This window comes from Pristiophorus japonicus, chromosome 6 (assembly GCF_044704955.1).
Source record: "Pristiophorus japonicus isolate sPriJap1 chromosome 6, sPriJap1.hap1, whole genome shotgun sequence".
Lineage (NCBI taxonomy): Eukaryota > Metazoa > Chordata > Chondrichthyes > Pristiophoridae > Pristiophorus > Pristiophorus japonicus.
Window position 1 is genome coordinate 115,635,771 of NC_091982.1, and position 21,879 is coordinate 115,657,649.

Below are 21,879 nucleotides of genomic sequence, written 5' to 3' on the forward strand. Positions count from 1 at the left end.
CACTTGGGGGAAGAGCATTGTCATCGAAGGAGAGCACTTTAATTCCCAGTTATCTTCAGATTGGAAGGACAATCTATCATCCTATTCATTTGTTTTGCTTCTTCTGAAGATCCTTTTTCATTGAATTATTTTATTTTGTTTCAGTGCTTTTCCTGTTGTACTTACCATAGATCCAGCTAAGACCGATGAGTTCCAGCAGAGCAATTGTAATGAGGATCCATCCAGTACAGAAATAATCAATTAAGTTTAACCAGTAAATCCCAGCCTAGAATTAAATGGAAAATTAGAAAATGTTGCATGAGGAAACTATAACACTCTAACATTCAATATAAGAGATTAATGGGATATGAACATTTACAGACCGTGACATCAATGAGCATGTGCCTGATCTGTAAAATTCACCGTCGCCTCCTGCCTTAGCGCCTTGCCCCGACAGCGCCAGGTACAGGAGGTGGCCAGCAGGGGGATGCCAGCTCCAAAGGTGCTACTTAAAGGCATCATGAGTAATGAGTCGCAGCGGTCAGGTTAGTGCTGTTTCACTGCTTCCTTGTTAGTTTGACATTGAATTCAACTGTTGCACAGTCATTTAAAGGTTGTTTAATCTCCAGAGTGTTGTGGCTACTAAAAATTGGTGACATTTTTATTCTCACTACATATCGAATGAGAAACAATTAAGACAGAAAGAGAATTATGATAGAGATAGAGTAAGAGAGAGAAGTGTGAAATTAAATCAGAAGGTGAGAGTGAAGTTTAGAGAGCGCAACATCTCTGGATTACTCCTGGTGGCACGTGAGAGTGATTATAGAAATAGGAGGATAGAGCAGATGAATACGTGGCTGGAAAGATGGTGCAGGAGGGAGGGCTTCAGATCCCTGGAGCAATGGGGCCAGCTCTGGGAGAAGTGGGAACTGTACAGGTCAGATGGGTTGCACCCCAACAGAGCCGGTGCCAATATCCTCGCGGGGAGATTTGCGAGTGCTGTTGGGGAGGGTTTAAACTAAGTTGGCAGGGGGATGGGTACTAGGATGTAGCATTATAAAGGAGAAACAAATAGCACAAAGGATTGGGAGAGATGGATAGCACTAAAGCAAGAAATAGTAAGGTAATAAGTGGGGTCAGACTAAGAGAGAACAGAGGATGGTCTAAGATAGGTTTGCTATGTATATATGTGAACGCACAAAGCTTAGTAAACAAGGTTGGTGAACTGCAGGCACAAATAGCCACATGGGATTATGATGTCGTGGCAGTAACGGAGACCTGGTTCAACAAAGGGCAGGATTGGGTATTAAATATTCCTGGATATAGGGTGTTCAGGAAAGATAGGGAAGGAAAGATGGGAGGTGGTGTTGCAGTATCAGTTAAGGAGAATATTACAGTGCTGGAGAGAGAGGATGTCCTGGAGGGGCCAAGGACAGAATCTATATGGCTAGAGTTAAGCAATAATGGAGGATCCATTACACTACTAGGTTATTCTATAGGCCACCAACTAGTGGGAAAAATATGGAGGAACACATTTGCAGAGAAATTATAGAGAGTTGCAAGAACTTTAGGGCTGCATTTTCGCTACGTTGCCATCTCTGTTCATGCCCCGGAGGGCTGGTAATGGCGGCGGCAATGGTTTTCGGGCGAGCGGCCAGCTCCCAGCGCCCCCCGGGAAATTAGTTGCCGGTTGTGCGAGGATGCAGAGCAGCATCGCCCGGGAGCATCAAGCCGGCGTACAACGTCACCAGTTTCGACTGTGCAGTGAACTTTGTTGTGCGCTGACCCTATAGCACCCCGTAGTGCCATGGTGGGACCGCCTGGAAAACCAGGTCAGAGTTGTCACAGTGACAGTGAGTGACGGAACTGGTGAATGAGGTAAATTTGAATGTTTTGTTTAGTTTTATTTTCATGATGTAGCTTATTGTGGGGTCCTTAAGATTTGTTGTATTTTTGGGTGTGATTTTTTTTTAACACAGAATCCTCTCTTATGGCACTCTGAGGCCGGCTCTTTAGCAACAGAATTTTTGTTGCTCAGCCGGCCTTGCACACTAAAAGAGAGGTGTGCAATGCCTCCTTTAGTGCCCTGCCCCACGCTCAGGGCCCAGCTGATGAATTTTGCTGACTGAGGCGCAAACTGTTCGCGGGCGCAAACTTTACCGCCCCAACACCATTACTGTCCCGAAATGAGCAGAACAGAAAATCCAGCCCTTAGAGTAGTGATAATGGGGGAATTCAACTATCCTAATATAGACTGGGATAATAATAGTGTAAAGGGCAGAGAGGGGGAAGATTTTCTGACGTGTGTTCAGGAGAACTTTCTTGATCAGTACGTTTCTGGCACAATGAGGAAGGAGGCATTGCTGGATCTGGTTCTGGGGAATGAGGTAGGTCAAGTAGAGTAAGTGTCAGTAAGGAAACATTTAGGGAACAGTGATCACAGTATCATATGGTTTAGACTAGCTATGGAAAAGGTCAGGGAGCAATCTAGAATAAAAATATTTAACTAGAGGAAGGCCAATTTCAGTAGGTTGAGAATGGATCTGGCCCGGGTAAATTGGAATCAAAGATTGGCAGGCAAAAGGCAATGGGCTGCCTTTAAAGAGGAAATAGTTTGGGTAAAGTCGAGTTACATTCCCACTAGGGGGAAAGGTAGGGCAACTAAAGTCAGAGCTTCCTGGATGATGAAAGAGACAGAGAGTAAGATGGAGCAGAAAAAGAGTGCGTATGACAGACGTCAGGTCCAGAATACACCTGAGAATCAGGCTAAATATAGAAAGTTCAGAGGAGAAGTGAAGAGGAATATGAGGGGCAAAGAGAGGGTAAGTGAATAGAAAGGCATCGAACATAAAAGATAATTCAAAAGTCTTCTATAGACATATAAATAGTAAACGGGTAGTTAGATGAGGGGTGGGGCCAACGAGGGACTGAAAAGGATACTTTGTATCTGTCTTCCCCAAGGAAGAAGATGCTGCCATAGACATAGTAAAGGAGGAGGTAGAGGAGATATTGGATGGAATAAGAATTGATAAAGATGAGGCACTAGAAAGGTTGGCTGTACTTAAAGTAGAAAAGTCACCAGGACCGGATAGGATGTATCCTCAGTCACTAAGGGAATTGAAGGAAGAAATCGCGGACATACTGTCCATAATCTTTCAATCCTCCTTTGAAACGGGGGTGGTGCCAGAGGACTGGAGAATTGCAAATGTTACACTCTTGTTCAAAAGAGGTGTAAAGATAAATGCAGCAGGAAGCTTTTAGAAGCAATAATCAGGGACAGAATTAACAGTCACTTGGACAAGTGTGCATTAATTAAGGAAAGCCAGCATGGATTTGTTAAAGGCAAATCATGTTTAACCAACTTGATTTGAGTTTTTTGATGAGGTAACAGAGAGGGTTGATGAAGGCAATGCGGTTGACGTAATGTACATGGATTTCCAAAAAGGCGGGCAAAGTGTCCTTACAACAAAGTTGAAGCCCATGAATAAAAGGGACAATGGCAGCATGGATATGAAATTGGCTCAGTGACAGGAAACAGAGAGTAGTGGTGAACGGTTGTTTTTCGGACTGAAGGAAGGTATACAGTGGTGTTCCCCAAGGGTCAGTATTAGAACCACTACTTTTCTTGATATAAATTAATGACCTGGATGTGGGTGTACAGGGCACAATTTCAAAATTTGCAGATGACACAAAACTTGGAAGTATAGTGAACAGTGAGGAGGATAATGATAGACTTCAAGAGGACATCGACAGGCTGGTGGAATGGGCGGACACGTGGCAGGTGATATTTAATGCAGAAAAGTGTGAAGTGATACATTTTGGTAGAAAGAATGAGGAGAGGAAATATAAACTAAATGGTACAATTCTAAAGGGGGTGCATGAATAGAGAGACCTGGGGTATATGTGCACAAATTGTTGAAGATGAGAAAGCAGTTAAAAAAGCTTATGGGATCCTGGTCTTCAATAGAGGTTGAGGGCTAGAAATTCATTGCATTTGTGCCTCTCGTTAGCTTCCTCGGGGTGCGCAAACATGCGGCAAATGCCTTACCGCCCGGGTGCGATGCTAGCAATGATGGCAGGAGTTTAGCGCTGGCACTATGGCATTGCACCCGATCTCCTACTCCTGGAGATTGTGATATCATCGCCGTGCGTATCACCCTATTGGCGATCCGGCCCCAAAATTCACTTCCGCCCCCTGCAGCAACATCGGGCGAAAGCACCAACAGCTGCAGGACGCGTGGATCAGGCAGCCAGCCGCTACCAGGGCAAAAATTACAGGAGAGATAGCAGAGTCAAAAAAAAAAGAATTAGAACTTAAGAACATAAGAAATAGAATCAGGAGTAGGCCATTCGGCCCCTCGAGCCTACTCCGGCATTCAATAAGATCATGGCTGATCTGACCATGGACTCAGCTCCACTTCCCCTCCCGCTCTCCATAACCCCTTATCCCCTTATCGTTTAAGAAACTGTCTATTTCTGTCTTAAATTTATTCAATGTTCCAGCTTCCACAGCTCTCTGAGGCATCAAATTCCACAGATTTACAACCTCTGAGTGAAGAAATTTCTCCTCATTTCTCCAGGGAAGGAAAGGTGAGAGCAATGGTACATCCACCCACATTCTGACATGCATATCACCTCAATGGGCGGCCCCTTATTCTAAGATCGTGCCCTCTAGTTCTAGTCTCCCCCATCAGTGGAAACATCCTCTCTGCATCCACCTTGTCAAGTCCCCTTATAATCTTATACGTTTCGATAAGATTACCTCTCATTCTTCTGAATTCCAATGAGTAGAGGCCCAACCTAAAGTCAACCCCCTCATCCCCGGAGTCAACCTAGTGAACCTTCTCTGAACTGCCTCCAAAGCAAGTATATCCTTTCGTAAATATGGAAACCAAAACTGCACGCAGTATTCCAGGTGTGGCCTCACCAATACCTCATAAAGCTGTAGTAAGACTTCCCTGCTTTTATACTCCATCCCCTTTGCAATAAAGGCCAAGATACCATTGGCCTTCCTGATCACTTGCTGTACCTGCATACTATGCTTTTGTGTTTCATGCACAAGTACTCCCAGGTCCTGCTGTACTGCAGCACTTTGCAATCTTTCTCCATTTAAAAAATAACTTGCTCTTTGATTTTTTTCGGCCAAAGTGCATGACCTCACACTTTCCAACATTATACTCCATCTGCCAAATTTTTGCCCACTCACTTAGCTGTCTATGTCCTTTTGCAGATGTTTTGTGTCCTCCTCACACATTGTTTTTCCTCCCACCTTTGTATCGTCAGCAAATTAGCTGCGTTTTCCCGCTGCTGATCTGGTTTCTTCAGCAGGGTCCTGGCCGTGATCGCTCTGCCCAGCACTCTGCTTGAGTGAGGGGCTGATCGCACGGCACCCCCGCTCCCTGGTCCAGGTAGGACTCTGTTTTCAGAGTCAGCAGCGTGGGCCCTTCCCTTTAAGTGAAGGACGGACCCCTCGTAAGCAGCATCACCACATGGCCCAGGGTGCAGCACTGTTGAGGCGTCCGCCCCGTTAGCATCCCAGGAAGGAAGTGGAACGCTGATTTAGCGCTCCACTTCCTTCCTGGGACACCAACCCAAATTTTCCGAGAGGGGTGGGACTTTCGCGCTTGGTGCTAACTTTCGCGTTACTGCCCCCAAACAGGGTAATATTGAATTTCTCCCCCATGGAGTACAACAGCCTGAAAATTATGATGAAGCTGTATAAAAAATTTGGTTCAGCCTCCACTGGGTCAGCTCCAATTCTGGGCTCCGAACATTAGGAAGAATGTGAAGGCCTTAAAGGCGGTGCTGAAACAATTTACGAGAATGATTCCAGGGATGAGGAACTTCAGTTACATGGATAGACTGGAGAAGCTGGGGTTGTTCTCCTTAGAGCAGAGATTAGTGAGAGGAAATTTGATAGAGGTGTTCAAAATCATGAGGTGTCTGGACAGAGGAGATAGAGAGAAACTGTTCCCATTGGCAGAAGGGTCGAGAACCAGAGGACACAGATTTAAGGTGATTGGCAAAAGAACCAAAGGCAAAATAAGTAAAACATTTTACACAGTGAGGGTTGAGATCTGGATTACACATTCTGAATGAGTTTGCCTCCACCACCCAATCACAGCTTTCAAAAGGGAGTTGGGTAAGTACCTGAAAGGAAAACATTTCCAGGGCTACGGGGAAAAGGCGGGCGAGTGGGATTGGCTGAGATGCTCTTGCAGAGAGCTGGCATGGGTTCAACAGGCTGTTATCATTCTATGATTTTGTGATAACATCATTATGGATGAGGAAGGCCATTCAGCCCATCTTTATGCAACCAAGAAGTAAGATGCTAACCAATGTTCCTTTAATCTTTTTGGGAAGCATGGATCGGGGTCGGGTGGGATGTTAAAGTGTTAAAAAGCTCAATCCTGACCAGAACCCGCCCACTTCTGGTTTTAACAGAGGTGGGACAGGAGGGGCAGGGGGGTGGGGGGTGTGAGGCGGAAAGGGGTAGAGGGGGTCGGCAGCCAACCCGCTCCCAGCAGTTGGGTCTAAATATTAGAATGAGACTAGCATGCCTCAGATTTAACCACCATTTTAAATTGAGCAATTGCTGGTCAGGTATTTCTTTGTTTGTTCATGGGATGTAGGCATCCGTGTCAAAGCCAGCATTTATTGTCCATCACTAATTGCCCTTGAGAAAGTGGCGGTGAGTCGCCTTCTTGATCTGCTGCATTCCTTGTGGTGAAGGTACTCTCACAGTAAAAGAAAACAATCCATGTCCTAGGTTAAAGGAAGGGTTAAGTTCGCTTTTGCTGATTCTGTAGAATTCACGGAGCTAGAGAAAATTACCGAAACTTATCAGTCTCAATGAACAGAATGTTGTATATACATGACTGTCTGGTCTTTGCATGAGTTTCCAGATACCTTGTTTATCAGCATAGGGACAGAGAGAAACTATGCAAGAAACAGATAAAGTGTGCCTACCGGGGTGAACTTTGTACTCACAGTTTCGTATGAATAATGCTCATAGATACAATGACCTTTGTACTCACGGAATGTATGAATAATGTTTATGTGTGACGAGTTGCAGATAAAATTCCTGTTTCAACTGTATAAAGATAGAGCGAAGTTGCCTGTAAAATTCAGAGTTCTGCCTTGGTGTGGACTAAGCGGGCTCTCCGAGTTATCTCGTTAGTTTTAGAAATAAAATTCTCTCGAAGCGCAATTCTGAAAGTCTCCGCCTGAGTTAATTTAAGCTAAATTTCCTCAACAGTGCTGTTAGGCAGGGAGTTACAGGATTCTGACCCAGCGACGATGAAGGAATGGCAATATATTTCCAAGTCAGGATGGTGTGTAACTTGGAGGGGAACGTGGAGGTGATGGTGTTCCCATGCGCTTGCTGCCCTTGCCCTTCTAGGTGGTAGAGGTCGTGGATTTAGGAGGTGCTGTCGAAGAAGCCTTGGCAAAGCTTTGCTGTGATCCATTGGTTGTACGATCGCTTAGATCAGTCTATAGCATGCTGCTTCCACAGTTTAGCATGCATGTAGTTCTGTGTTGCAGCTTCCCCAGTTTGGCACATCATTTTTAGATACAGCTGGTGCTATTCCTGGCATGCTCTTCTGCACTTCTCATTGAACCAGGGTTGGTCCCCTGGCTTGATGGAAATGGTAGAGTGAGTGATATGCCGGGCCATTAGGTTACAGATTGTGGGGGGATACAATCCTGCTGCTGCTGATGGCCACATTGCCCACAGTTTTGAGTTGCTAGATCTGTTCTTAATCTGTACCATTTAGCATGGTGGTAGTGTCACACAACACCGACAATGACACGGTGGGTGTCATCAGTGTGAAGACGGGACCTCGTGTCCAGTGCCGAGGTCGATACCAGGTGGTCCATCCGGTTTTATTCTTATTGTGTTTTGTAGCGGTTTGATATATCTGAGTGGCTTGCTCGGCCATTTCAGAGGGCAGTTAAGAGGCAATCTCATTGTTGTGGGTCTCGAGTCACATATAGGTCAGATCGGGTAAGGACGGCAGATTTCCTTCCCCAAAGGACATTAGTGAACCAGATGTTTTTTTAAAACAACAATCTGGTAGTTTCACGGTCAGCATTACTGATGTTAACTTTTTATTCCAGATTTATTTAATTAGCTGAATTTAAATTCCACAGCTGCCGAAGTGGGATTTGAACTCATGTCTCTCGACCATTTCTCCAGGCCTCTGGATTACTAGTCCCGTAACTTAACCACCATGCTACCGTACCCTTTGCAGCCCTCGTGAAACCCGCCGGATAATGGAAGGCGACGGCTGCTGAACCAGGAGGCAAGTGCTTTTACACTTAACCCGGATTCAACACCCCACTGAGCCCATCCACCATGATCGGATACACCCACATGAGGCCTTCTATCGCCGCCTCCCTGCCTCCCCAGGTGTCCGATTCTCCTCATGAGGCCACCGTCCATGGCCTTCCTGCCCCCCAAAATATCGTCTGCCTCTCCCATATACTCCTCCGGTCCTCTGAATATCGCCTCCCCCCCCTCCCCCATGCTCCCCCACCCCCCGATATCATCTGCTGCCCCGTGCTCCTCTGGCCCCCTGATATCATCTGCCTCTCTCACATACTCCTCCACCGCCCCCCCCCCCACCCCCAATATTGTCTGCCTCCCCCCATGCTCCTCCAGCTCCTCGATGTGCTCCTGAATTCCCCCCACCCAGATCTTGCTCCTCCGGCCCTCCGATGGTGCTCCCGGCCCCAGATCATGCTCCTGTGCAAATCTTCTCCCCGGTCCTCTGATGATGCTCCCAGCCTCTCGATCTTGCTCCTCCGACCCTCTCCCCACCACTCCTCCGACCCTCCGATGATGTTCCTGGTCCCCTGACGTGCTCCCGGCCCCCCCTCACCGTGTGCTACTCCTGCCCTCCAATGTGCTAACGTCAGCCCCTCTCCCATGCTCCTCCGGCCCTGCAAATCAGCTGCTCCGGCGCTCTGATGTGTTCCCGGCCACCCCACACGCCATGCTCCTTGGGCCTATCCCTGTCCCCCCATACTCCTCCGTCACTTCCCCTTGACCCCCCACACGTGACCTCTTCCTCCTGCCTCCCTGCGGCCTAGTGCCACGTGCCTAACAGCCTCTCCATCTGGCTGCAGGTGGGAAACACGTTTTAAATACAAATCTGGCCCTGCTCTTAAATTCGGGTGGAGGAGGGGGGGTTTCCCAGCCCCGCCCCCGCACCCCACCCCCCACCCCTCCACAACCCACCCCCGCTCCCAACACATCAAAGTATCAAAATTCAGGGCATTATTTCTATATCTTTAAGAAACTTATATTTCTCTATAAGATCAAACCCTGACACTGGGAATCAGCCTGTGGCTCTTCTCTGCATGACCTCCAGTGCTTGAATATCTCTCTCCTTTCTTGGAAGAACTAGATGCAGTAGTCAGGGTGGGTCTGACCAGAGCATTACAATGTTTGATGATCAGCTCCTCTGATTTATATTATAGTGCTGTTGCGATGTAGTTGAACATTCTGTTTGGTTTTGTTGTTGCTAATCTGCATTGTTTGGACCCGTTCAGCATTGAGTCTACTACGATTCCTTGGTCTTGTTCAGCTTTTTTCTTAGTTGTTTCACACCATTCATGAAGTATGTGTGTTGTCCACTTTCAGCTCCAGTGTTCATTGCCACCATCACAATGATTGTCAGTGCTTCAGACATCTCCTCCCTATAGTCTCTCTCGGCACTCTGGGATAAACACATTGCAGTTCTGGGGATTAAGTCCATTTAGAGGGTCTTTGATTTTTATGTAATTTATGAAGAAGTCATTGATTTTACTTGGGATATCACAGTCTGGAGAGTGCTTGTTGCTTATGTTTTCTCTTGTGAATATTTCCACACTATTCCAAAAAGGCATTTGATAAGATGCCACATGGAGAGAGGGGGGAGGCAGAGAGGGAGGGAGGAGGAGATAGAGAGCGGGGGAGGGAGGAGGAGAGAGGGAGAGGGGGACAGAGGGAGGAAGGTAGGGGGAGAGAGGGAAGGAGAGGGTGGGAGAGGGTGGGAGGGAGAGGGAAGGAGAGGGAGGAAGAGGAAGAGGGTGGGAGAGAGGGAGAATGTGTGAGGGAGAGCGAGGGTGAGAGGGGAGGGAGAGGCACGGTGGGAGGGAGAGGTAGAGTGAGGGAGAGATGGAGGGAGAGGGATGGAGGGAGAGAGGGAGGAAGGGGGAAGAGAGGGTGGTAGGGAGAGGGAGGGAGATGGAGGGTGGGAGTGAGAGGGAGGAAGAGAGGGTGGGAGGGAGAGAGAAGGAGATGGATTGTGGGAGGGAGGGAGAGAGAGGGTGGGAGAGTGAAAAGGGGAGGGAGTGGAAGGGTGGGAGGGGGAAAGAGAGTGAGAGAGAGGGAGGGGGAGGGTGGGAGGGAGAGAGGGAGGGAGGGGGAGGAAAGGGGGAGGGAGGGGTGGAGAGGGAGGGAGAGTGAGAGAGAGAGAGAGTGGGAGGAAGGACATCAGCATTGATTCTATAGACAAAGAAGATGATAAAAGGCTAACCAAGCATTGTTGCAATAAAGATACTAATTTGACAAATCTGTTAAGAGTTTTTGAGGTTGTAATTCGTAGAATAGATAAAGGGGAACCAGTGGATGTGGTGTATTTAGATTTTCAGAAGACAATCGATAAGGTGCCACACAAGAGGTGATTAAACAAAATTAGGGCTCAGGGGATTGGGGGTACTATATTAGCATGGATTGAGGATTGGTTAACGGACAGAAAACAGAGAGTAGGAATAAATGGGTCATTTTTGCGTTGGCAGTGTGTAACAAATGGGGTACCACAAGGATCAGTGCTTGGGTCCCAGCTATTCACAATCTATATCAATGGTTTGGATGAGGGGACCAAATGTAATGGGCTGAAAATTGTGGCCTCGCAAAAAACGATTTTCGGGGTGCGATGCACATGCATCGAGAACCGGCTTTTACAATCTGTCAAAATTTTTTCAGACAGATTCTACGCATCCCCGGGAGAAAGATATCCACGTGGCAGAGATTGGGCACTCTTGCCCAGCGACTATCCCTCAAACGCCTTGCAAAAGCAGGTGTATAGCTTACTTTTACCAGTATAGCACTTTTAAAACATAGAAAAATTAAATTTAATCATTCATATTTATATTAAAAACCCTGTCCATTAAGGTAAATTTATTTTTAACCCTATTAAAACACATTAAAAATATTTCCTCCAAATATTTTTTTTTCTAAAACATTTAATTACACTTAATTTCAATTAATTTTAAATATGCGAGGTGTTTTTATTTATTGTGTTGTGTTTTCATTGTTTTGGGGGTGGGCGGGGTGGGGGGGGGGGGGGGCTCTCATTGATAGCAATGGGAACTCGTACAAACGGAGCTCCCATTTTTATCAATGAGAATACTAGATAGTGATTGGTGGCCCAGGCCCACATGATTGCAACATAGACATCCGTATGTGGAAGACAAATCCCCGTGCACTGCGCAGTGAATGAAGGCCTCCGACTGGAATCCTATGTTCCTCCGGGATCAACAGGTATTTTTGTAGATTTTTTTTGGTCGGAGGTGTTCGTCCGATGGAAGTCTCGCCCATAAGTTTCGGCGCAATAGATCCAAGTTTGCTGATGAAACAAAGCTAGGTGGGAATGTAAGTTGTGAGGCTGCAGAGATTTCAAGGGGATATAGACAGGCTAAGCGAGTGGGCAAGAACATGGCAAATGGAATATAATGTGGAGAAATGTGAAGTTATCCACTTTGGTAGGAAAAATAGAAAAGCAGAGCATTTTTTAAATGGTGAGAGATTGAGAAATGTTGGTGTTCAGAGGGACCTGGGTGTCCTTGTACACAAATCAAATCATTGAAGGTTAACATGCAGGTACAGAAAGCAATTAAGAAAGTAAATGGTATGTTGGCCTTTATTATAAGAGGATTTAAGTATAGGAGTAAAAATGTCTTATTGCAATTATGTCGGGCCCTGGTGAGACTGCACTTGGAGTATTGTGAATATTGAGAATAGATAGTGGATGGAGAAAGCACAGGAGATTCAGCAGCTGGCCGACAGCCATGATGCGCGAGGATTCTTCACTGCACGCAAATCCACCTACGTCCCAAGGCCCTGCCCCACTGCTGGCTAAGAATGGGGAGATACTCATCAAGGACAAAGAGGGGGACAGTGCCCTTTGGAAGGAGCACTTCGAAGATCTCCTTAATCAAGACTCTGCCTTTGACACGAGTGTCCTTGATTCCATCCCGCAGCATGCTACCCGCCACCATCTCAGCATAACCCCAGCCTTGCACAAGGTAAAAAAGGCTATCCGTCAGCTCAAGAACAACAAGGCTTCAGGAGTAGATGGAATCCCGGCTGAGGCACTAAAGTATGGCGGAGAGGCACTATTGGCTCGAATACATGACCTCATTTCTCTCATCTGGAAGGAGGAGTGCATGCCTGGAGATCTCAAAGATGCTGTAATCATGATCATCTTTAAAAAAAGGGGACAAGTCCGACTGCGGCAACAACAGAGGAATCTCCCTGTTGTTGGCCACTGGGAAAGTCATCGCTAGAGTCCTCCTCAACAATCTTCTCCCTGTGGCTGAGGAGCTCAGCCTGGAGTCACAATGCGGATTCTGTCCGCTACGGGGTACAACGGACATGATCTTCACAGACATGAACTGCAAGAGAAATGCAGAGAACAATACCAACCCTTGCACATGGCCTTCTTTGACCTCACAAAGGCCTTTGACACTGTTAACCATGAGGGACTATGGAGCATCCTGCTGCGTTTCGGCTGCCCCTAAAAGTTTGTCACCATCCTCTGCTTAATCCATGACGACGTGTAAGCCGTGATCCTGACCAACGGATCTACCGCAGACCCAATCCACAGTCGTACCGGGGTCAAGCAGGGCTATGTCATTGCACCAACCCTCTTCCCGATCTTCCTCGCTGCAATGCTCCATCTCACGCTCAACAAGCTCCCCGCTGGAGTGGAACTAAACTATATCACCTCCAGGCCAGATCCAAGACTGTCCCATCCTCTGTCATCGAGCTACAGTAAGCGGACAACGCTTGCATCTGCGCACATTCAGAGACTGAACTCCAAGCCATCGTCAACATCTTCACTGAGGCGTACGAATGCATGAGCCTTACACTAAACATTCGTAAGACAGAGGTCCTCCACCAACCTGATCCCGCCACACAGCACTGCCCTCTGGTCATCAAAATCCACAGCGCGGCCTTGGACAATGTGGACCGCATTCCATACCTCGGGAGCCTACTATCAGCAAGGGCAGACATCGACGACGAGATCCAACACCGCCTCCAGTGCGCTAGTGCAGCCTTCGATTGCCTGAGGAAGATAGTGTTCGAGGATCAGGCCCTCAAATCTGGCACCAAGCTTATGGTCTAAAGGGCTGTAATGATACCTGCCCTCCTGTATGGCTCAGAGACGTGGACCATATACAGTAGACACCTCAAGTCGCTGGAGAAATCTCCGCAAGATCCTGCAAATCCCCTGGGAGGATAGACGCACCAACGTCAGTGTTCTCTATCAGGCCAACATCCCAGCATTGAAGCACTGACCACACTCGACCAGCTCGAGTATATTCAAGACAGTGATTGATAGATTGTGTAAGTTGTGAGGAGGATGCAAAGAGGTTTCAAGGGGTTACAGTGAGGCTATGTGAATGGGCAAGAACATGGCAAATGGAATATAATGGGGAGAAATGTGAAGTTATCCACTTTGGGAAAAATAGAAAAGCATAGTATTTTGTCAGTTTCCACATGTACGCTGACAACACCCAGCTCTACCTCACCACCACTTCTCTCGACCTCTCCATGGTTTTTAAATTGTCAGATTAATTGTCCAACATCCAGTACTGGATGAGCAGAAATTTTCTCCAATTAAATAGTGGGAAGACCGAAGCCATTGTCTTTGGTCCTCACCACAAACAGCGTTCCCTAACCACTGACTCCATCCCTCTCCCGAGCATCTGTCTGAGGATGAACCAGACATTTCGCAACCTTGGTGTCATATTTTGACCCTGAAATGAGCTTCCAGCCACATATCCATGGCATAAATAAAACCGCCTATTTCCATCTACATAACATTGCCTGTTTCCGACCCTGCCACAGCTCTTCTGCTGCTGAAACCCTCATCCATGCCTTTGTTACCTCTAGACTTGACTACTCCAACGCACTCATAAGAACATAAGAACATAAGAAATAGGAACAGGAGTAGGCCATGCGGCCCCTCGAGCCTGCTCCGGCATTCAATAAGATCATGGCTGATCTGATCATGGATTCAGCTCCATTTCCCCGCCCGCTCCCCATAATCCCTTATCCCCTTATCATTCAAGAAACTGTCTATTTCTGTATTAAATTTATTCAATGTCCCAGCTTCCACAGCTCTCTGAGGCAGCAAATTCCACAGATTTACAACCCTCTGAGAGAAGAAATTTCTCCTCATCTCAGTTTTAAATGGGCGGCCCCTTATTCTAAGATCATGCCCTCTAGTTCTAGTCTCCCCTATCAGTGGAAACATCCTCTCTGCATCCACCTTGTCAAGCCCCCTCATAATCTTATATGTTTCGATAAGATCGCCTCTCATTCATCTGAATTCCAACAAGTAGAGGTTCAACCTACTCAACCTTTCCTCATAAGTCAACCCCCTTGTCATGTATGTAGACCATGTATACTAACAGTATAGTCACATAAGGTGTGCCACCAGAGGGCACTGCGGTGGGAGACCTGAGGGTCACCTGCATAGGTGTGCAGGGCCCAGTTTAAAAGGCTGCGCACCATGCTTGTGCCTCACTCTGGAGTTACAATAAATGGGAATAAGGTCACAACAGGTCAAGTACAATACTAGACCTTGTGGAGTAATTCATAAGAGTATTAAAGACATAACACCCCTCATCCCCGGAAGCAGCCGAGTGAACCTTCTCTGAACTGCTTCCAAAGCAAGTATATCCTTTCGTAAATATGGAAACCAAAACTGCACGCAGTATTGCAGGTGTGGCCTCACCAATACCTTGTAAAGCTGTAGCAAGACTTCCCTGCTTTTATATTCCATCCCCTTTGCAATAAAGGCCAAGAGACCATAGACCTTCCTGATCACTTGCTGTACCTGTATACTATCCTTTTTGTGTTTCATGCACAAGTACTCCCAGGTCCTTCTGTACTGTGGTACTTTGCAATCTTTTTCCATTTAAATAATAACTTACTCTTTGATTTTTTTCTGCCAAAGTGCATGACCTCACACTTTCCAACATTATACACCATCTGCCAAATTTTTGCCCACTCACTTAGCCTGTTTATGTCCTTTTGCAGGTTTTTCGTGTCCTTTTTACACATTACTTTTCCTCCCATTGTTCTATCATCAGCAAACTTGGCTACATTATACTCAGTCCCTTCTTCCAAGTCATTAATATAGATTGTAAATAGTTGGAGTCCCAGTACTGATCCCTGCGGCACCCCACTAGTTACTAGTTGCCAACCAACGAATGAACCATTTATCCCGATTCTCTATTCTCTGTTAGTTAACCAATCCTCTATCCATGCTAATATATTACCCCCAACCCCGTAAACTTTTATCTTGTGCAGTAACCTTTTATGTGGTCAAATGCCTTCTGGAAGTCCAAATACACCACATCCACTGGTTCCCCTTTATCCACCCTGTTCGTTACATCCTCAAAAAACTCCAGCAAATTTGTCAAACATGACTTCCCCTTCATAAATCCATGCTGACTTTGCCTGACCAAATTTTGCTTTTCCAAATGTCCTGCTACTGCTTCTTTAGGAATGGATTCCAACATTTTCCCAATCACAGATGTTAGGCTAACTGGTCTATAGTTTCCTGCTCTTTGTCTGCCTCCTTTTTTAAATAGGAGCATTACACTTGTAGTTTTCCAATCTGCTGAGTGACCTCCCATATTCTATCCTACATAAACTAGAGGTCATCCAAAACTTGGCAGCCCATGTCATAACTCGCACCCAGTCCTACTTACCCACCACCTCTGTGCTCGCCGACCTACATTGGCTCCCGGTTAAGCAATGCCTCAATTTCAAAATTCTCATCCTTGTTTACAAATCCCTCCATGGCCTTGCCCCTTGCTATCTCTTTAATCTCCTTCAGCCTCACAAACCTCCGAGATGTCTGCACCCCGCTAATTCTGCCCTCTTGAGCATCCCTGATTATAACTGAACAACCAGTCGTGGCTGTGCCTTCAGCTGCCTGGGCCCTAAGCTCTGGAATTCCCTGCCTAAACCTCTCTGCCTCTTACCTCTCTTTCCTCCTTTAAGATGCTCCTTAAAACCAACTCTTTGATCAAGCTTTTGGTCATCTGCCGTAATTTCTTCTTAAGAACATAAGAACATAAGAAATAGGAGCAGGAGTCGGCCATATGGCCCCTCGAGCCTGATCTGCCATTGAATGCGATCATGGCTGATCTGATAATGGACTCAGGTCGACTTCCCTGCCCGCTCTGCATAACCCCTTATTCCCTTATCGTTTAAGAAACTGTCTATTTCTGTCTTAAATGTATTCAATGTCCCAGCTTCCACAGCTCTCTGAGGCAGCGAATTCCACAGATCCACAACCCTCTGAGAGAAGAAATTTCTCCTCGTCTCAGTTTTAAATGGGCGGCCCCTTATTCTAAGATTCTGCCCTCTAGTTCTAGTCTCCCCCATCAGTGGAAACATCTTCTCTGCATCCACCTTGTGAAGCCCACTCATAATCGTATACGTTTCGATATGATCACCTCTCATTTTTCTGAATTCCAATGAGTAGAGGCCCAGCCTACTCAACCTTTCCTCATAAGGCAACCCCCTCATCTCTGGAATCAACCTTGTGAACCTTCTCTGAACTGCCTCCAAAGCAAGTATATCCTTTCATAAATATGGAAACCAAAACTGTAGGCAGTATTCCAGGTGTGGCCTCACCAATACCCTGTTCAACTGTAGCAAGACTTCCCTGCTTTTATACTCCGTCCCCTTTGCAATAAAGGCCAAGATTCCATTGGCCTTCCTGATCACTTGCTGTACCTGCATACTATCCTTTTGTGTTTCATGCACAAGTACCCCCAGGTCCCGCTGTACTGCAGCACTTTGCAATCTTTCTCCATTTAAATAATAACTTGCTCTTTGATTCTTTCTGCCAAAGTGCATGACCTCACACTTTCCAATATACTCCATCTGTCAAATTTTTGTTCCTATGTGGCTCGGTGTCAAATTTATCTGTTTTGTCTTATAACACTTCCGTGAAGCGACTTGGGGCTTGCCATACAAATACAAGTTGTCGTTGTTGTTGTGATTTTTGGATATTACGGCAATCAAGGGATATGGGGATAGTGCAGGAAAGTGGAGTTGAGGTAGAAAATCAGCCATGATCTTACTGAATGCCAGAGTCGACTCGAGGGGCCGAATGGCCTACTTCTGCTTCTAATTTTTATCTTCTTTCTGTTGCAACAGAGATACTAAATTGACTGCAAATGTTTTGTGGGTCTCTGCTAGTATTAAATAATTGGGAAAACAACAGGACCAATTCACAAGGCCCTTTCTTTATCACTTAATCCTGTGAAATTTATCACTTCATAGGGTTATAACCAGCACTACATGAGAAGACATCACAAACTGTTGAAGGACCACATACCTGGGTTACACATACAAGGCCAAGGAAGTAATGTAACAAGCAAACACCAATTGTCAGATAAAGGTGCTTTGGTCGCAGAAACTTAGGGAACTGGTCCAGCAGGAATGTTCTAATTGTTTCTGATGAAACAAAAAGTTAAATGAAATCAGTAATTAATTAATAATTTACACAGTCCCAGAGAAACCCACCGCTGGAGAGACCAAAGCCCTGCAGACCAGAGGAGCAGATGAGGACAGCTTCCTCTATCCATGAGTCCACTCTCTGAATCATGCATTTAAACCCATCCCGTTCCTGTTACTCTGTTGTGTGGAAACCTTTAGGGATGTATCTCAACCTGTATAATTATTATCCTCAGACACCCAGGGCACAAGCTGAGAAATGTGAGGTGGTAGAGCTTGGGAAAAAGAACAGGGAAAGGAATTATAACCCGATACATGAGGTTCAAAACCACTGCAATAAAGATCTAACAGAAATTATATTATGAACTCTTCCAGATATTGGGGAGACAGTTTCCTGGATGTTACTTTACCGCAGGTATTAACAATGTTCCCTCTTATTTTTTGGCTGCACGACCCATTCAAAATACCGCGCGGATGCACTTTTTCCACAATGACAAGCCGGCGATCCGCCTGTGTGGGAGGTCCTGCGGATGCACAGCTTAAAGGGAGCATTGGTGCCAACCCATTTAAAACAAATAGGTTGATGCTCCATTAAGGCAGTGAGCAGAGAATTGCCACAAAGAAACATTCTTCTTCTTAGGCAGTCCCCTGGAGTCGAGGATGACTTGCTTCCACACTCCTATGAGTTCTAAGGTGACTGATGATTCCGATGTGAGATCTACAGTCGCGATCGCAGGTGGGGCAGATGGTGGTTGAAGGGATGGGTGGGTGGGGTACTTGGTTTGTCGTATGCTCCTTCCGTTGTTTGCGCTTGTCTTCTGCCTGCCCCTGACGAAGAGACTCGAAGTGTCGGTGCCTTCTCGGATGATTCACCTCCACTTTGAGCGGTCTTGGGCCAGGGATTCCCAAGAGTCGGTGGGGATATTACATTTTTTCAAGGAGGCTTTGAGGGTGTCCTTGAAGTGTTTTCTCTGCCCTCCTAGGACTCGCTTACTATGACAGAGCTTGGAGTAGAGTGCTTGTTTTGGGAGTCTTGTATCGGGCATGCGGACAATGTGGCCCATCCATTGGAGCTGGTCGAGCGTGGTCAATGCTTCGATGCTGGGGATGTTGGCCTGAGAGAGAACACTGATGTTGATGTGCCTATTCTGCCAATGGATTTGCAGGATTTTGCGGCTGCAGCGCTGGTGGTACATCTCCAGTGCTTTGAGGTGCCTACTCTACATGGTCCTTGTCTCTGAAACATATAGGAGGGCAGGTATCACTGCTGCTCTGTAGACCATTAGCTTGGTGCCTGGTTTGAGATCCTGGTCTTTGAACACTCTTTTCCTCAGGCGACCGAAGGCTGCACTGGCACACTGCCATCGATGTCCGTTCTTACTGATAGTAGGCTCCCGAGATATGGAAAGCGGTACACATTGTCCAAGGTCTCGTCATGAATCTTGATAATCGGAGGGCAGTGCTGTGTGGCGGGGCCAGGTTGGCAGAGATCCTTTGTCTTACGAATGTTTAATGTGAAGCCCAGACTCTCGTATGCTTCATTGAAGGTGTCAACGAAGGGTGCACAAACGCAAGCTTCGTCTGCATATTGTAATTCAATGACAGAGGTTGGAATAACCTTGGATCTGGACTGGAGGCGATGGAGTTTGAACAGTTTCCTCTTTGTCCTGTAGATTAACTCACTCCAGAGGAGAAGGTTAAAGGTGAAATGAAACATTGCAGCGAGGAAGATTGAGAAGGGCGTTGGTGCAATGACAGAGCCTTGCTTGACCCTGGTCTTCACATGTATTGGGTCTGTGGTGGATCCGTTGGTAAGGATCACGGCTTGCATGTCAGCGGGGGATGGTGACAAATTTTTGAGGAAAGCCGAATTTGAGAAGGACATCCATAATCCTTCATGGTTGATAGAGTTGAAGGCCTTTGTGAGGTCAAAGAAGGCCATGTACAGAGGTTGGAATTGTCGCACGGTGAAGATCATGTCCATTCTGCCCCTTAGTGGGCAGAATCCGCATTGCGACTCTGGGAGGAGCTCTTCAGCCACTGGGAGGAGACAATTGAGGATTCTTGCAATAATTTTCCCTTTGGCAGACAGCAGGAAAACTCTTCTGTAACTACTGCAATTGGACTTGTCACCTTTCTTGAAGATGGTCACAATTACGGTGTCTCTGAGATCCCCTGGCATGCACTCTTCCTTCCAGGTAAGGGAGATGATGTTGTGGATTCGTGCCAAGAGTACTTCTCTGCCATGCTTTAGTACTTTGGCGGAGATTCCATCTGCTCCTGAGGCCTTTGTTTTTTAGTTGTCGGATGGCCTTTTCAATTTTGTGCCGGGCTGGGATTGTGTCGAGGTGGTGACGGGTAGCATGCTGTGGGATGGAGTCAAGGATACTCACGTCAAAGACAGAGTCTTGGTTAAGGAGATCTTCAAAGTGCTCCTTCCAGTGGGCACTGACTGCCTCTTTGTCCTTGATGAGCACCTCTCTGTTCTTGGCTCTTGAGTGCTTGGGCCATTGATGGTCTTGACTGCGCTAAAAAATCCATGCGCGTCATGATTGCTGGCTAATTGCTGGATCTCCTGCACTTTTTCCACCCACCGTCTTCTTTAGGTCACGAGTATTTGTTGGAACTCAGCCTTGAGTTGCCTGTAGATCTGCTTTCTTTCTCTTGAGTTGTGATATTGTTTCCAGTTCAAGTATGCCTTGTGTTTGCGGTTCATTAGTTCCTGGATCTCCTAGTTGCTCTCATCGAACCAGCCTTGTTCTGGTAGAGTAATCAAGTAACCAAGATTCTCTTCACAGATGCTACTTATGGTGGACTTGAGGGCAGACCAAGTACTATGGACACTCTGCGGCTCCGAACACTGCGCATTCGTCCACTAACATCACCAACAGGAATTTCTCACCTTATATTATAAACATAACAATACTTCCTTTTATAAACATAGAGAGAGATCGGTTAACTGAAGTGATGTCACTCTTACCTGAAGCTGCAAACTGAGTGTCGAGTCCCAGAGTGACCAGCATGAAGAAAAATAAAATGGACCACAAAGGTGCCCACGGCAACTGTGCAAGAGCCTCTGGGTAGGCAATAAAAACCAAACTAAAACCTAAACAGTGGATAGAATTGAAATGGTGTAATTAATGGTGCATAAAAGAGAAAGACTATAACCTGAAGTTATCGATTTAAAACCCATTGATTCATTTAGAATGTAGATTGTCAAAATTTATCAAAATTTGCTAAATTATAGTTACAATTATGCAATATATATTTATAATATAAATCACTGGCACTATATTATGTATTTATAATATGTCATTAATTCTATATTATGTATTTATAATATACATTATTGACTGCATATTATTTATAATATAAATCACTGACTCTATGGACGTGAAATTAGGATTGTTAACATCCCTGTTTTGGGCGCTATGATTACCCTTAGACCTCCAAAATGGCACCGCAGTGTGTGCACACTTGTGGGGCGAATCACGCCAGACACCATGTTGATGCGCTGCACGTGCACAGTGAGTAACCGCCGGTAATATGCAGAGGAAGCAGCTCGTGATATCGTGACACCATTGGAGCCATTTTGAAGCTCAACTCTCCAGCTAAAGCCTTTTCTTAACCTCACACTGTCGAACACGTGTTCAGCAGCACGAAGGATCCCCATTATCGCTATTTGACGAGATCGACAACTAATTAGGGGTTAATTGCTGGTTGATTTCTTCTGGCTATTGCTGTGATTGTATGAGTGGTTGGTGTTTTCTGTGGTTGTTTCAAGTTGCAAAAGTCGACAGGAAATGATGTGGCAGGTGCTGAAAGAGCTTTTGTTGACTTCAAGACATCTGCAGAAACCACTTGCTGCCAGACATGGGTAAACTAGTAGGAATTCCACTTGGAATACAGTGTGGCTTGGAGAGGGCAAACAGAGCAGGACAAGCTGCTTGAAGAGGGAGGAGAAGGAAGGCCTCTCAGCTGGAGGCCATATCCGCCCAGGGTGTTCAGGGCGCAATCCTTCTACCTGACCCTCAGTGAGGATCAATGCGTGAGACGTCTGCATTTCAGTAAGGACGTCCTCACTGAAATCTGCCACCTGCTGCAGCCACAACTGCAACCTCAGAGCAGGGTGAGGACCA

The 21,879-nt window shown here is 46.3% G+C and overlaps 1 protein-coding gene across 1 annotated transcript in view; it reads right to left on the bottom strand.

Annotated features, from left to right (window-relative positions):
- LOC139265220 (sodium- and chloride-dependent neutral and basic amino acid transporter B(0+)-like) overlaps window positions 1–21,879 on the bottom strand; it is a 104,537-nt gene that overhangs the window by 24,150 nt on the left and 58,508 nt on the right. The window contains exons 9-11 of the mRNA XM_070882145.1: window positions 20,721–20,846; window positions 17,622–17,740; window positions 166–265 (exon numbers count right to left, since the gene is read on the bottom strand). Of these exons, the coding sequence (XP_070738246.1) occupies window positions 166–265; window positions 17,622–17,740; window positions 20,721–20,846 (345 nt within the window). The remainder of the gene's footprint in view (window positions 1–165; window positions 266–17,621; window positions 17,741–20,720; window positions 20,847–21,879) is intronic.